We start from the raw sequence: 16,822 nt of genomic DNA on the forward strand, positions 1-16,822 counted from the left end.
TACAAGCTTGGTGCATGCAAATTATAAAGAAAATCTAATGACTAGATTTTCTAAAAATAAACAAAACCGATTTTAAAGGCCTGTTTATTTTCATTCATGTTGCCATGGCAACGGCACATACGTCAGCTTAACCATCAAAAAACCAAAGTTTGTGTTGTTAACTTGCTTGCTGCCATTTTTGGCGACTAAGGGATCAAGGGTTTTAGAGAAAAAGGTGAATGAAACATAGGTATCAAAAACTGTGTTCAGCCACCTTCAGGTTATTCCGCAGAATTGCATTGCGAATCCCTACTGCGCACGATTTTCGCGTCATTAGCGCGCGCTCGCAAGCGCCTGCAAGTACAAAATGGTGGCTTTTTCTAAACAGCTTGGGTTGCGAGAGACAAACGATCGTTTTTTCTCGGAAACGAGTACGGGGATCTAACGATTTGTTTTACTTAGTTTGAATGGAGCGATCACCTTCTTTCTATACAGTGAATATGGGCAGATTTCTGTTGCAGAGTAACAAATTATCACTGAAAATGAGAGCATAGCAATTACTCGTAAACGATGGAATGTGCCCTCAAGAACACTGCGTGATTGGAACATATTGAATTCCTGTCGACTAAATATAGGTGCCTTTATCAGGAAACGTACATCAAATTGCTCGTTAACATTGATGTAGTACATCCATTGTTGTATTTCTCCCTTAACTTTCTCCCTATTTTTCTGCTCTCACAAAGCGTAAAGTGAGTGGTTTAAATGTAAACGTTTCTAAAAGCAGATAATTTAAGGAATTATGGGATTGATCGAGGGTGTTCCTGCTCCTAAACGAATATGGGGACCCCCTTTTTTTATTTCAAAATTAAGTTCTCTTGATATAAGCAGCCAACAGGCAAAATTTGAACGAAAATCTATTGTGCGTTCTTTTTCGGGGGAATGACCTTAAACAATGCTTTACATCTCTTTTGGAGATAGAGTTTTTGCCGCGCGAAATACATGTTCAGCATATACGAGTGGCACTATTTTGCAGGTGCATCATCAATTAACATAGTAAAGGCTTTTTAAAGACAACGTTTTGTTTTGTTTTCTTTACTTTTTTTTTGAAAATATTAACGAATATTAAAAAATATTATAATGAATATTACATTCTCTTATGAAGGTACTAAATTTTTGTCAATCAACTCTCTGAGAATATAGCTAAGGATCTTGACTCGATAATATTCTGAGCAATATCTCATTTATTAAGTTTAAAAGGTTAGAAATTCACGAATTTTTTTTTAGGTTTTCACTAATATGTGGCTTGTTTAATAAACTTCACACGGAGACCGTTAACCTATCCCTGTTGGTTTGATTGTGATCAGTTATTAGAAAGTTTTTAAACACCCACGTGTACAAATTAGCAGTTTTATCTAAATTTGACAGCAAACGTCATTTATCATTTAATTAATCGTGCTATGTTTTCGTAAAAGACGACACTGAGAAGACCTAGATCTGGAAATACTTTACTGCCGTCACAATCAGTATCATGTAAAGAACTTACAAGTGATCCAGTTGATCTGATGCGTCGAGAAAAAGAAATTTTTAGACAACCGCTTGGACACTAGGGAGACTTCAGACGATTATGGAGAAAATATCCTGTGAATTACTGCTACGTGATTACCCCAAAGTCTCCGAAGTTAAAGACCTTCGTTCGACTTTTATCGCTAATTGTGTCTTTAACAGTTTTCTGTCCTACACTGCCATTATGTTGAACATTGTAACAATCCACGCGATAAGAAAAACTTCGTCGTTGGCAAAGACTTCAAAAACATTGCTGCTGAGTCTTGCTGTTTCTGATGTTTGTGTTGGTTTATTGAGTCAACCATTTTACATCTCACTTCTAGTCATGTGGCTACAACAAAACAACCTCGGCTGTAAGGCATATGCGATGTTTACCGTTGTTATTAGTGTGTTTTCTCTAGCTTCGTTCTTAGGTGTTGTGGCTTTAAGTTTAGACAGATTCTTGGCAATTCATCTTCATCTCAGATATCAGGAACTTATGACTCACAAGCGTGTTGTTGCTGCGGTGATTTCAATATGGCTGCTTAGTGTGTTTTTTCCTTTGATGATTTTCTGGGCTGGATACGATATTTACTATCTTGTGGAGTTTCTCCTCGGAGTTGTTTCCCTCGTTCTTACAGCAATGGTTAACGTCAAAATTTACTTAACCGTACAACGCCACAAGAATCAGATTCAGGTCCTGCAAGTACAACAAGAAGCACAGACTGACGACATGGCGCATTTCGCTTGTCTCATCAAGTCGGCACTCAGTGTATTCTACGTATACGTGACGTTTGTGGTCTGTTATTTGCCTTACTTTATCAGTGTGGTCGTCATTGAAAGCAACGGACCGAATATCGCTTTGAAGAGATTTTCTCTTTTCTCGTTGACTCTCATTCACCTTAACTCATCTTTAAACCCAGTGATTTACTGCTGGAAGATGAGACACATTCGACACGCTATCATGAACATACTGCGGAACATGCCTTGGCTCAGAAATCGCGCATCACATTTATCTTAGGGTCGGCAGTGTTATGCCATCTTTTCTCCGCATTTATCAGGTTGCTGTTATTGTTGATAAATGCCTTTTGTGAATAACATTAACTACGAGCAGTCTAACTTAGCTGCCTGAAGACAAACGAGATCGTGTTAAACTGACTCAAAGTGTTTTAACACTATTAAGATAGTTGTTCAGCACGTATTCCGCTGTGTCTTGTTTCGGTGTTTTAGAAAAGACTTTATTTATCCATGAATTTATTTGATCTTGTTACCTTGTTCGCTCCTACTTGTGGAGCCGACAGTGGAATAAATAACTGATTACTTCATATGCAACAGTCGCTTTTGCGGAGAGCATTACATACTGAGGAGTATAAGAGTATAAGGTATTGATATAGCTTAGTAACTTCTGACACAGTTGCGTTCTATGGTAGTTTTATGCTTTAAGCAAGGATTAATCGCAATAGCCTTGAATAAATTTGATCACAGATCAGAATATTGATGGATACGTTGCTACGTTGTTTCAAGAAATAGCAGTTCTACTGGCCGTATTGTTGTCTCTTTCATTTGCATAACAGAAACTTGAGATTAACAGCAGATGAAACTGGCAGCAGTTTGCAGGTGTTCAATGGATTAATTTTCTAAGTGGCTTCAGGTTAAGCAACCGTTTTCATTTGGTTCACTGTTGACAGTGGTTCCTTTTGGCAGTCTTAGATGAACTAATAACTATGCACGTGCTAATTTATTTTCGATCAGTGCAGTTATAATATAGTTAAAGTTCGTCATTCAGTAACATTTTTCATTTACCGCAGGTAAAACGTCCACCAAGTTATTGACAGCCTTTTAAGTTTTCACAAACACAATGCTTGATTAATTGAGCTGACACTCACGCCAGTTACCTCTCGCTTTTATAAAAGCAAAAACGTGAAGGCCGGAGTTATCCCTGTTTCTGTAGCGTAAAGTGACCAGGAGTATTGATACTCCCCCTGGATGGGATGGTGGTCCATCGCTGGTTGAATAGCTATTCTCAAACTCATTAAGAATGGCTGACTGGTAGGATCGAGAAACGCCGGTCAACGTCCAATTTGACAAATCGCTCATATTTTGCCCAAAGATACCCTTAGGTGACCTAATTCTAAAAATCATATTTAAAGGTTCCAGCGAATTTTTATTTTTCAGAAATTCGCGAAAATTTGAAAGCGCGGTCAAAGTGCGGTTTTTCGTGTAATAAAATGACCGAAATAAGGTGCGAGGACGAAGCGCTGCTTCAGTCTTAAAATAAACTCAATTGACTTCAAACTTCACACAAATGTGGAACAACCACTCTAATTTATTCCTCGCTTTAAACTAATCTCAGATATGTTGATATAGTGGTTTTCCGAACCATTTTAAAAACAGCTATGAAGCGTGTGAAAAATAACGGCAAAATATAGGTCATGTTTAACAGCATAAAAATGCATCTGGTACCTCACTTTCCGATTATTTTACTTTACAGCCTTAAAATATCATTATTAAAGATATACCATGCCAAGTTTCATGCTCGAACTCGCAGTATTTCCCTTTGTGAAAAACGAAAATCTATGTCAATGTGTTGGGCGCAAATAACACAATAATTATGCACGAACCAGAGACAAATCAATTTCAATGGCGAAAGTAAAAGGTTATAATTAATTAGAATCCCGTCAATTCACTGCTATCAGTAGAAACATAATGTCCACTGCATAAAAACTGTTTTCAGACGTTTTCGAACCATTGCGCGTTAACTTTGTTTAATTTCGTGTCCGCCGTCATGTCTAGTTTGTCATCGCGTGTATTTCCTTAATGTCAACAACACGTGAATGGTTGTCATAACAAACGCAAGAGATTTCCTGGAACCTTAATGTTTTCGATTCACCAAAACGCTTTAAGTTCGTTAAGACACAATAATGGCTCAACTTGGAATGCTTTTTAGCATCAAGGACGTTAAAGGACTGTAAATTAATCGAGTTGAAATATCTGGAAGCAAATCAAAATCGCGCCCTTATTCTAATTTGGTAAACAGCCAATCTCCGTTCAAGTTCAAGAAGTCGAGGGGTTAATCCGGCAATGTATTACCGGTACAACAACAAAATCAAACCGAGGTCAGCAAAAGTGTAAGTTTAAAAGTGTAGTGGCAAGTTCCAAATAAATTTCGCCTATATAAATTGGAAACAAGATGTGAAACGGTCGGACCCGAAACAAATAAACAGAATATTAATACGACTAATTTAACCCGAAAATGTTACAGAAAACATACCTAAAAGCCGTCGATTCCCCTCGATACCACTCCGCATTGCCTTAAAGAGCCCAAGCTTTCTGCTGTACGAATCAGGGGCCTCATGAATCTGTATTAATTATATCGGCAACCATGCTGCGTGGCGGATATTCGAGACTCAGTAAAAGTTGTCACACAACCGTACGAGAAGTCCAGTCACGCTTTCACTGTTCTTGCGCGAATGTTCAACGTTTCGCAATTTACATAAACCGACTACAAGTTTAAAGTAGTGACAGTAGATTGAAATGCGCTTGTTAAAGGTGTCCTATTGAGGAACAATTATTTCTTGTTTTTGAATGGCTCTTAGTTGTAGCTACAGTCGGGGAGGGGGGAGAGGGTATTCCCGGAAATTTCGGATATCTGTATGCCGTGGAAGATTAAGTGGTCTCCAGCTCTTAACGCCAACACTGAAACACTAGATGATTCTCGAAGTATCACAGGGGTCACTAAGCTAAATAATTTTGAGTGTAGCTCCGCTGAGTCAATTAACCGTTGGCGCGCATATTGTATTGACCGTGGACAGGTGGAAAAACAGTTAAACCGGAAAAGCCTGTTGCACATTGTAATTTAGCGTTGTCCAACACGCAGTCGGTCTGGTTGTAATGTTAATCGTATTTGAGAGAATCTCGTGTTTTCTTTCGACACATACTGGGGTGACATACTACTAGATGGGCGTGGCCGGGAGCCACGAGTCAAGTCAGTCAATTTGCCATGCTTAACCGAGAGGAGTGACTGCGACCTTAACATCAGTGCCATTATCAACGGGTTTGACCGAGGAAGCGTGGTTCGTGCATAATTATTGTGTTATTTGCGCCCAACACATTGACATAGATTTTCGTTTTTCACAAAGGGAAATACTGCGAGTTCGAGCATGAAACTTGGCATGGTATATCTTTAATAATGATATTTTAAGGCTGTAAAGTAAAATAATCGGAAAGTGAGGTACCAGATGCATTTTTATGCTGTTAAACATGACCTATATTTTGCCGTTATTTTTCACACGCTTCATAGCTGTTTTTAAAATGGTTCGGAAAACCACTATATCAACATATCTGAGATTAGTTTAAAGCGAGGAATAAATTAGAGTGGTTGTTCCACATTTGTGTGAAGTTTGAAGTCAATTGAGTTTATTTTAAGACTGAAGCAGCGCTTCGTCCTCGCACCTTATTTCGGTCATTTTATTACACGAAAAACCGCACTTTGACCGCGCTTTCAAATTTTCGCGAATTTCTGAAAAATAAAAATTCGCTGGAACCTTTAAATATGATTTTTAGAATTAGGTCACCTAAGGGTATCTTTGGGCAAAATATGAGCGATTTGCCAAATGGGACGTTGACCGGCGTTTCTCGATCCTAACAGTCAGCCATTCTTAATAATTCATCGAATTTAAACAAAGGAACAGTCATGACCGTAACGGTGTTTGGATATTTGATCTTAATTAGCACAAATTTTTACGATTTTATTTCACCTCAAAGTTCGCCAAAAATACTCCGCTGGGCGTCGTATTTTCAACTCTCTTCTTGCTGTTTGGAAATGTGGTCATACACGCTCTTTCGTGTTTGATATATTACTTACAAACGTCAAGACCCACGGATATAATTTAGCAATTTTATTTTAATTTGACCGCAAACTTTATAAACCAGTCGCTTGAAGTATATTTCTTTTGCAGACAAAACATCTGACCGTGACAGAGTGACGTGTGGAACACTTTTCTGCTGTCGTTCACTGAGGATTGGTAGTTGTATTAGCAAAGACAGAAATCATTTGCGCTTACGTGATCCAGTTGGTAGCTGGCGTGGGAAACCAAAACTATCTTAGCTTGGTGTAGATCATCTCGTAAGTCAAACGATTAGTGCCCTGAAGAATTTTTCGTTACGATTCATTCCTTGCCAGTTTTAACAGCAATGCTAACTGTGACAATTACGATATCTGAAGTCGCGAGTTATAGAGTACTGAATTGACTTCGCTTACTAAGGATCATGTTAGCTTAACGGCGATCCAATTGGTTTATGGCGAGAAGGAAGCAAGCTCTGCAAATTTTGTAAACGTTGTTGTATGTCATACTCTCACTGAAGTTAAACACATGAGTCGATGCCCTGGAATCATTTTGTGAATTTCTGCTGCAGCGCTCTCCCAAAGTCTTCGAATTTGCAGACCTCCGTTCGACTTATATCGCTAATTGTGTCTTCAACAATTTTCTGTCCTCTACCGCCATCATGTTAAACATTGTAACAATCCACGCGATAAGAAAAACTTCGTCGTTGCCAAAGACTTTAAAAACATTGCTGGTGAGTCTTGCTGTTTCAGATGTTGGTATTGGTTTGTTGGGACAGCCTCTTTACACCTCACTTCTGGTAAAATGGTTACAAGAAAAAGACCCTGGCTGGAACATCCATTTGGCTTTTGCGATAACAGTAGGTATGTTTTCCTTTTCCTCTTTTTTGAGTGTTGTGCCCATAAGTGTTGAGAGGTTCTTGGCAATTCATCTTCATTTGAGATATCAGGAACTTGTGAATCACAAGCGTGTTGTTGCTGTGGTGATCTCAATCTAGCTGCTTAGTGTACTTTTTCCTTGCTTGGTATTCTGGGTCTCACGCAGTATTTTGTTACCTATTGAGCTTTCTGTCGGAGGTTTGTATCTTCTTCTTACAACAGTGGCTTACATCAGAATTTATTTCGACGTACGACTTCACAAGAATCAGATTCAGGCCCAGCAAGTACAAGACGTAGCAGAGAGTGGTGAAGTAGCAAATTTTGCTGGCCTTATTAAATCTGCGGTCGGTTTGCTCTACGTATCTCGTGTTTTTGATTTGTTACTTACCTTACTTTGTCAGTTTGGCCGCCTTTGACATAAATGGTCCCAGTATCTCTTTGAAGAGATTTTCCCTTTTCTCGTGGACTCTTGTATATCTTAACTCATCATTTAACCCAGTAATTTACAGCTGGAAGATGCGACACATTTGACACGCTATTATCGACTTACTACGGAACATGCCTCGGTTTGGAAATAGCGTTTTACAGTAATCTTTAGAGCGGTCGTTTTCAGTATTTTTGTTGTTTAATCCAGTAATTTAATGACGTAAACAACATTGGTTTACGTAGACAATAGCGGTTTAAAACAACCCTAAGGACTGCAACTGTTTGTAAAATGTTCTCTATTCAAATTCTTTGCTATACGTTATCATCGATGTAAGTTGGTGTAGTTTTTCATCTTGTGCTTGTTAATAAGCACTAATTAAAATTATTTGTTTGTAAAGTTCCCATTTATATAGCGGCACTGTTGGCGGTCAGCCTAGTAATTATGTAGTTGACAATAATGTGAATGAACATCAAAATATTCCAACTTAAGTTTCATCTATTGTGGATATTAATCATATTTTTAATATTGCGAAAGTTGTATATCCTCTCTCTATGAATTGTGTCATATTCAATTGTGTATGGATTGTGACTTTATAGTTAGTGGTAGTTTCACTTCATGTGGTGTTGATTCCCTTGAATAATGTGCTGCTCCAGAAAAAACTTTCACCCGCATTTGTAAACACGTTCGTTGCGCAGGCCATATGCGCAGTGCATGAAACTGGCAGCGTTTTGCAGGTGTACCATTGATTAACACACTAATAATATACATGAAAAAATTACTCGGTTCTGATTGGCTGAGAGCAATGCAGTTCAAGTGTAACACTAGTGCAAACTGTGTAACACCAGTGCAAATTACACATCGTAATTCTGGATTGTGATTGGCTGAAAGACAATAGGAAATTTCTAAGCAAATGATATCACGTAAAATGATGACGAATATTTTGTGCGGAAACTTTGAAAAACGTTTTCTCAAATGAGAAAAAAATGCCTTTAAGAAATATCTTCCGTCACTTCCTCCACGCGAGTTTTTTCACGTTTATATTATTAATAAGTAATCATACGGTTTCTCTCGTTCAATTTGGAATTAATTTGCACTTGTGAGTTTTTCAAAAAGCTCACTCGTGCAAATTAATTCCAAATTGAACTCGAAACCGTATGATTACCTGTACTAAGCGTCTGTTTGAAGATATATTCCTTTTTTTTTCTTTTGAAACTAGACGCTTGCCGCGTGTACCCAGGCAGTCGTTATACTGAGAAGCACCAGCTATACTGCAGTTGAGCTAAATGTTCTGCATTTGAAGTCGTACGAAATTCAATCGAATGTGCTCAAGCTATTCTGCCTTTGATTGCATTTCTTGGAATCGATTAATAGCTTATTACTAGTTTGCAGGTCTTTAGGGCGTGAAATGGGTCAAGGTCTTTATATCAGGCTATAAATGTTTCAGTCTATTTTTCTTAGCCTTTGTCGTTGTTGTTGTTAATTTTCTTTTTTTTCTTTGCGTTTCCCAAGCAAGCGAGACATTTTGAATTTCAGAGTTATGGCGGTGCGTGACATTGAGCTACGAACGCGTTTGTCGAAAAACATATACTTATCTCTTGATTTTTAGCCCATTCAGAAGTTAAAGTATTAGGAAAAGTGCTTATGTAAATGCTTGTTTGCTCAATACAGATAATCAGTCACCTAGATAGCCAAAGTAAGTTCCAGATGTTTACACCATTTTCCGGCCGCAATGTTGGTGTACCGCGGAGGTACACCATCAGGGCGGCTCCATACTGGGCTCTGTAAATTTGTGCAAAATATTTCGACGAATACGTGAGGTTTGGGGAAACACAAAGACTTAAAATTAGATAAGTGTCAGCTTTATTAATCTCCTATTAACATCACAATTTCTTGACTTTATCCACTAAATGGTTTTCGAATAAATTTTTTTATTGCATCAGGATTGCGTGACAGTGCAAGCCAAGAATTGTTTTGCTAGGGTCAACATACATTAGTTTCTTTCAGCATAAATGTGCAATAATTCGCTACATGGGTTTCATTCTTGCAAAGACACATAACTCTGTTACAAGAAAATAATGAGAGAATATCGTTTAGTTCGAGATTTTAACTTCATTATACTTTACGCAGTTTCTCAGAACGTTTTACTTAGGTGTACTCGAACAGATACATTCGTAAACAAATTCTCTAACCTTTCTGCTCTTGTTGCTCAGACGTTCTTGAGTTCGTGCTGGGATTCTACTTGTTTCACGATCACGTCTAAAAATACGATGACGCTTCTGAAGATGCTTTTTATCAAGTTGAAGAGTTGATAGCTCCTTTGGTATATATAGATTACTTCATGGTTGGTGAGCGCGCACGATTTTTGAGTTATTTTTTTGTAAAAAAAAATACCTCTTAGCCGGCGCGTCGGGTATGTTATGGACGGGTCAATGGTTGAGTGAGTGAGTGAGTGAGTGAGTGAGTGAGTGAGTGATTAGATTCATGTTACAAAAGGGAACGTTTTTCTGTTCCCTTTTGTAACTTTGTTCCCTAATGTAACATCCAAAAGGTTACATAAGGGAATTTGTTCCCTTTCGTAACATGTTCAGTGTTACATTAGGGAACATGTTACAAAAGGGACCAGAAAAGTGTTCCTTTTTGTAACCTTTCTCAAGTTCCCTTTTGTAACCTAGCTGATGTGTTTTCTAACTTGTAAATCTGCTCTATTTAGTTGCAGTTTTCTTCTTTCTTTTATCTTTCTGTTTAGGAGGAATGTATTAAATGCTGAAACTTGTTATTTTGGCGAATGCAGATTTAAGCCGGCTTAAATCTTCCAATGCAAATTAGCTATTTATAGCTTTCGTATCATTTAACGCTTATTTTTACTGAATTTTACGCTGAAGGCCTCTATTTTCGTTAGCTTCATTTTTTTTTTAAACTAGTCGGATATTACGTCCGTTTCCGCTGAGCATTGGAGCAATAACAGCCAAAATACTATTACCAAAATACCTCATAACATGGTAACATTTCAGGAAGAAATTACCACGATTTTGGCTCTAAAGCTGACCCTGCGAGAGAAAATTTAATCTGTATTGAGGTTATCCATAGTTTTACTGACATAGGTCGATTTTTCACTCCAGTTCAAAGCAAACTTGAGCGCATTTCGTCTTAAAAGGAATAGCTACTGATAATGAATTTCAAGTAAAGCAACGACCGATGGTTTCGGTTGTTGTTGTTGTTGTTGTTCTTTTTTGTTATTTTGATGCCTTTAACTTAAGTCAACAAAATAACACCTAAAACTTTTTGTAGCTTTCGTGAAGTGTTCTGCAGTCTTGTATTTTTGTAGTTTAGATTTAAGCTCCTCCTTTTATCGGAGCACGAACGTGTAAGTTTTTATTTGTCAGAGAAGATTGCTGTAAGACCTTTGGTAAAGGACACGTGTTTCGTAAGGTTCGTAAGTTGACAAAATGATTTGACGTTCCGTTTTCTGTTACTAAGTTCCCCATAGTATTTTGCTTTGCATTTGAACCTTTATTAACAATTATTGAGACGGAGTTGTCCAGTGAGGTTTTTCATCTCCTGAAAGGTTGACTGTTGCTGTCAAAAACTTATACTGCGTTCACGTTTATTAAATGTCATGACTTATTAAAACTCCTACGATCTGCATAAGTTTATTTATGTTTCATTCAATAACGGATATAAAAATCAGCACTTGATAGGCTACCATAGTCTGTCGAAAGTTTCGCGATCAGCTGCATGTGCAGCGGTTTTGCCCGATCGTGACTAAAACACTACACGAATACATACGAATAACATAAGGATACATACGAGTACATGCAAGTGACATGCGAATACATATGAGTACATTCGAGTACCATACGAGTTCATACAACATACGATTACTTACGAGTAACTTACGTATACATACGGACATATATATGGACTTTAAATGTACTTATGTTAAGAGAATAATCAAAATTTACAAATTTGAAAAAAAAGTTAGACCGTTTTACTCCTTACTTGAGGAAAGGGAGAGGGGTTCAATTCAATGTGGCACATGTGGCAAATGTGGCACACGCGCATGTTTGCGGTACCCGCGCATGTGTGGCACTTGCACACGCTCGCGTGTGTCTGCAAAACATGACCCGCGCACATGTAAAAATGTAATGTAACAAGAAAAATAGTACATTTGGTGCTTATTACCCTCCTGCCATCGTATTTTGCTCCTGCGTATTCGTATGTAACCAATGTATTCGTATGTAACCTGTATGTTACCGTAAGCGTCTGTATGTATCCGTATGTTACTCGTATGTACTCGTATGTTACTCGTATGTATTCGTATGTACTCGTAAGTAATCGTATGTACTGGTATGTATCCCTATGTTACTCGTATGTATTCGTATGTCACTCATATGTACTGGTATGTACTAGTCAGTGTATATACATTTCATGTTTATTACCCTCCTGCCATCGTATGTTACTCCTATGTATTCGTATGTAACCTGTATGTTACCGTGTGCGTCTGTATGTATCCGTATGTTACTAGTATGTATCCATATGTTACTCGTATGTACTCGTAAGTCACTCGTATGTACTCCTAAGTTCTCGCACGTACTGGTATGTATTCGTATGTCACTCGTATGTACTAATAAGTAGTCGTATGTACTGGTATGTATCCCTATGTTACTCGTACGTACTCGTATGTCACTCGTATGAATTGAGAGTTGGATATCGACTAGCACAATTTAGGGAGTGATCATGCGCGCAATTCCAAAACCGACTGAATGCGGTGCACAAGGCTGATTTCGAAATTTTCTTGCCTGATTACTCTCTGAGTGGTCCTCCTTTCGATACAGTTACAATTACTACCTGACGCCTAAACGACGTGAGTTCCTAGTTACAGGTATACAACTGGAAGTTGTTTTCCAATTAGAAATCGAGATAACAAAAGATCTTTAAGGGATACTACCTCATTAGGTTTAAGGGAACTATGTCTTCAGCTATGGGACAGTCTTCGTTCAAGTATGCTGCTGCGGAGGACTGGAATGATCTTCCCAAAGAGTTAAGGGAACTCAGCTCTGTTTTTAGGTTTAAAAATAAGGCTTTTTTTTTAGTATTTCTTAGACGTAGATCTCAAGGAATATAATTGTACTGCTCGTAAGTGGGTACATACTTTTCTGATTTTTAATATTCTTCTGATATTTTTGTGTGGATATATTTTTAGATGACTATATTTTATATTGCTGATCACCGGTTTATACCAGCTACTCCCTTAGGTTCAGCTGATCGGTTATTTATCAGGATAAATAAAGATTTTATTATTATTTTTATTATTATAACAAAAAACATTCAGAAGACGAACTACATTTTTAAGACGCATCGCATACGAGACACGTGCCATATACTTGATGTGTGGGTCAAATCAAATCATGTCAAACACTGTAGTGAACGATGCCCGCTGGACTTGAAAGAGAATGCGCTCTGTGTACGCCCTTTCTGGGGTAAGGGCTGTCGACAAACGGAGAAAGACCTAAGCGGGCGTGGCCTTTAAGGAAAAATTCGTGTTTTAAGACAGAGCACTGTGTTCTTGTGTGCATGCTTGAGGTAAGCACTGCGATCATTTTAGTTAAGTGCATGTTCATCTTGGATACTTAACATTTTCTGTGCACAAAGCAATTTAGACAATCCACATTAACAGATCTCCTCCATGAAAGGTGAGAAAGCAATCACTGATTGAGCTGTGCAATGCGAACCAGGACGACACACAGTACCGCAAATAGGCCTAAATTACAGCACTTAACGGGAAATGATAGCCGCGGATTTTCTGGCATGTGCATGTGTTATCAGTTAGCTATGTTGTATGACCAGTGTAACTATCGCAACAGAAAATGTGCACAATTAAAAGGAGGAACAAACTGACGTAGAAACTCAAAACTAGAAATGAAAATGTCGTAACCTTGACGTTGCTCGATGCTCTATTGACCACGCCTAACACGTAGCGGAAGGTATCACGTTCGTCGGTTTGATAATTTTCATTTAAGTATGGAAATTCATTTTGCAGCCTTAGAACTCTACTGTTGCATGCATTAGCTGTTAAATAACAAAGAAACCTAGAACGCGAGAAATAGTTAGTGGCAAAATGTCATAGTGGCATTTTTTTTTCCGGACCGTGTTTCTTTTTGTCACTTAAAAGAAATGGTTTATGCAGGCTATTAAAAAAAGATCTAAAATGAAATCAATACAGGGCTGTTTTTTCTGTGGTATATACTTTGTGAAACGGAAGTCTACATATGTAAAATAAATCACATCACGCCAAAAATATATACATATATATATTTTTTCAAAAATGCGCTAATGTTCCCTTTTGTAACATTACGGCACGGATGTACAGTTTGGAAAACATTTCCTAAATCATAGAAAAATATCAATATATTTTTTGAATTGATTTCTTTTTGTTATAAAAAGATCGCTTAAATTAAGCCCAAAATTCCACCATCAACCGTAGTATTTGAACAGCGCTACGGCTTCGCACACGAAATTCGATAGAATACGTAAAAACTGGAATTTAATATTCTATGCCTTATTGAATAGTCTTTACAAAAATGTCTATATTTCAAAAACCACTTGATGGATTGCCTTGAAACTTTCGTGGCACGTTTTTAATATATGTAGCTACCATCCCAACGAGTTTCAATACAATTCAGTGAATTAGGCTTCCGTAATAACAATTTTCTGTAAAGAGAGCAACCTTTGCGGACTTTTTGATTTCTTGAAACCTTTACTCGACCATGTAAAGTATATCAAAACGCTACAGAATTTTTTCTCGCCTTTCCTTCCAAACTAAAACTTCTGTGGAAGTTCCACGGCATATGTACACTTTGCTTACGCGTTTCTATAACGCTGATAGCACATAATTCTGGATTTATGGGATAAAAGTTGGCCGAATCCACGACTATGTTCCCTAATGTAACATTTTTTGTTCATTTTGACTCTTACTCAGCCAAACGAGAAGTAAATTCAACAATCTTCATACCAATAAAAGAGGACATTAATAGCTTTCAAACAATACCAAAATCATTGAAGGAAATTAAATTTTAAACGATAAGGCTAAAATTGAAAAAATGTTACGTTAGGGAGCAACGATGAATCTAAGAATGAGTGAGTGAGTGAGTGAGTGAGTGAGTGAGTGAGTGAGAGATGTATGTATGTCACACCAATCAGATTGGATCTACTATAAACAGGCAATCAAATTTCTTGTTGTAAAGGTAAATGGTATGTGAGAAGATTTGATCCCGATAGAGTTCAGAACGGCCATATTTATTCTTCTGTAAAAGAGGAGGAAGTATTCATATATTGGGTTTACTTCGACATTTTCTGTGGGTTAGGCTGAGGATTTTAGTTAAACGAACGAGATGAGCCCTGAGGTTTGAAGCAGTTTGTGAGTTAGTAGTATACAAATGCAACGAGACATTTTCATTTTTAGCTAGAAAGGTAACTTGATACTTTTGTTTTTCACAAGGAGTAAATTCAATCAGAGGTCACAAATCGTCGCTTCTAGTTCTTAGGACATGTTCTAACTTTGAAACAGTTCTAACGTTTACAATAGTAAGTGCGGGTAACGATTGTTTTGTTCTTGTTGCATGCAAATATAACGAGATATTTTTATTTTTTAGTTACAAAGTGTAATTTGACACTCTTTACTCAAGGGAGTAAGTTCAATTAGAGCGGACGAATCGTCACCACTCTTTCCCACGAGATGTTTGCTATCTTTACTAACAAATGGTAACTTAACACTTGTTTTTTATATGGGAGTAAATTCAATTATTCGAATGAGATTAAATTTCGATAAACATTTCAAAATAAAAATTATCAAGTTATCGGCTATTGTTTCCAGGATATTAAAAAAAAGCTTTCATTTAAAGGTGATGCAGCTTTACGACGAAATGTTTGCTGATAAGGGCGCAGAAGAAAGAAAAAGACAAAGAGAAATAGACCAAGAAGTAAGAAGAAGAAGAGAAGAAGCCGCGGGGAAGGAAGATTAAATGCACACAGTTTGGAGAAAAGTTTTTTAAAAATATACTCAGATGGAAGTCTACTGCGTGAAAGACCGGCGAGTGACGCTGAACGTCCGAGGAACGTCAAAAATTGTTGCAACAAAAAACAACCTGCGACTGCTAAAAGTGAAGTGCGCTGTGTGCGGAATCACCAAAAACAAAGTTTTTGCCTGGAATTCCAAGAAAGAAGAATTAATTTTGTTTTAAACTTTCGTTCTTTTCTTATATCGAACGCACCATGTCCGACAACAAGCTTGTCAAGACCTTCATTGATGCCGGAACTCTCACGGGATTAGCCGCTGGCATCGGCTGGGTCGCAAGAAAGGTTGTGAAAGAGAATTTCGCTCCTGATCCCAGCAGCAGCCTGATGAATTACGTGAAGTTCACCGCAGTCATGGCGGGAAGCATTGCGCTAAAAGGGTACCTTGAGGACCAGAAAATCCTCCCCGTCAGCGTTTAGAAAAAAATATATATATATAATAGCGCGATGCCGAGTTCTTATTTCCCCATCAAAGCCTTCACAACGGCTGCGCTGTTGTTTTTTGCATTCAACATGCTCTATTATGCCTGTGATGCCATTGATTTTGTTTGGGCGGTTAAGATCACCACCCATCAAGACTCCGATTCTGAGGATCAAGACTCCGATTTTGAGGATCTTGATACTGAGGAATTCCCATTACCGGAAAAATGCGCTGCACCTCCTCCTTACGAACCCCCGCCGCCGCCATACGAGAATAATTAAAAATAGATTTACAAGATATACAATGGCGGGCATCGCGATCATGATTGGCGGGGCTGTGTTGAACGCCACGGCTTTTATCGGTGGCAATTATCTGGCGAGGGCGCTTGGCGGTGGCGACAAAGCCGCGCTTGAAGAAAAAAAGCGCCACGTCAAAGCTCTCGAAGATTATCAAGCGGCTTACGCCAAATACACGCGAGACCGGACACAACTTCTCGACTGGATCGCGACCAACGCGCGAACGAAGGAGCAGGCCAAGCAGAACTTCACCAACACGGACTATGCCTTCAAACTCTACAACCAGGCGCATCCTGACGAACAGATGGTACCTCCCAAGGAACCCAAGTTCTCAGATTTCTACCAGCCAAGCGAGCAGCAGA

At 38.2% G+C, this 16,822-nt stretch overlaps 1 protein-coding gene and 1 pseudogene across 1 annotated transcript; both read left to right on the top strand.

Moving 5' to 3' along the window:
* Positions 1-1,443: 1,443 nt before the first annotated feature.
* Positions 1,444-3,013, top strand: LOC149112499 (adenosine receptor A3-like). The gene has a single exon (XM_089289416.1). It carries the CDS (start codon positions 1,604-1,606, stop codon positions 2,540-2,542), a length of 939 nt encoding a protein of 312 aa, XP_089145542.1. The 5' UTR covers positions 1,444-1,603; the 3' UTR covers positions 2,543-3,013.
* Positions 3,014-6,714: 3,701 nt separating this feature from the next.
* LOC149112500 (adenosine receptor A3-like) lies at positions 6,715-7,834 on the top strand (annotated as a pseudogene).
* Positions 7,835-16,822: the final 8,988 nt, after the last annotated feature.

The sequence above is a fragment of the Orbicella faveolata genome, unplaced genomic scaffold (assembly GCF_042242905.1).
Source record: "Orbicella faveolata isolate gen_17 unplaced genomic scaffold, um_ofav_v1 contig_2, whole genome shotgun sequence".
NCBI lineage: Eukaryota > Metazoa > Cnidaria > Anthozoa > Scleractinia > Merulinidae > Orbicella > Orbicella faveolata.

Coding starts and splice junctions, on each gene's coding strand:
- LOC149112499 (XM_089289416.1), top strand. CDS start 1,604: ATGGAGAAAATATCCTGTGAATTACTGCTACGTGATTACCCCAAAGTC.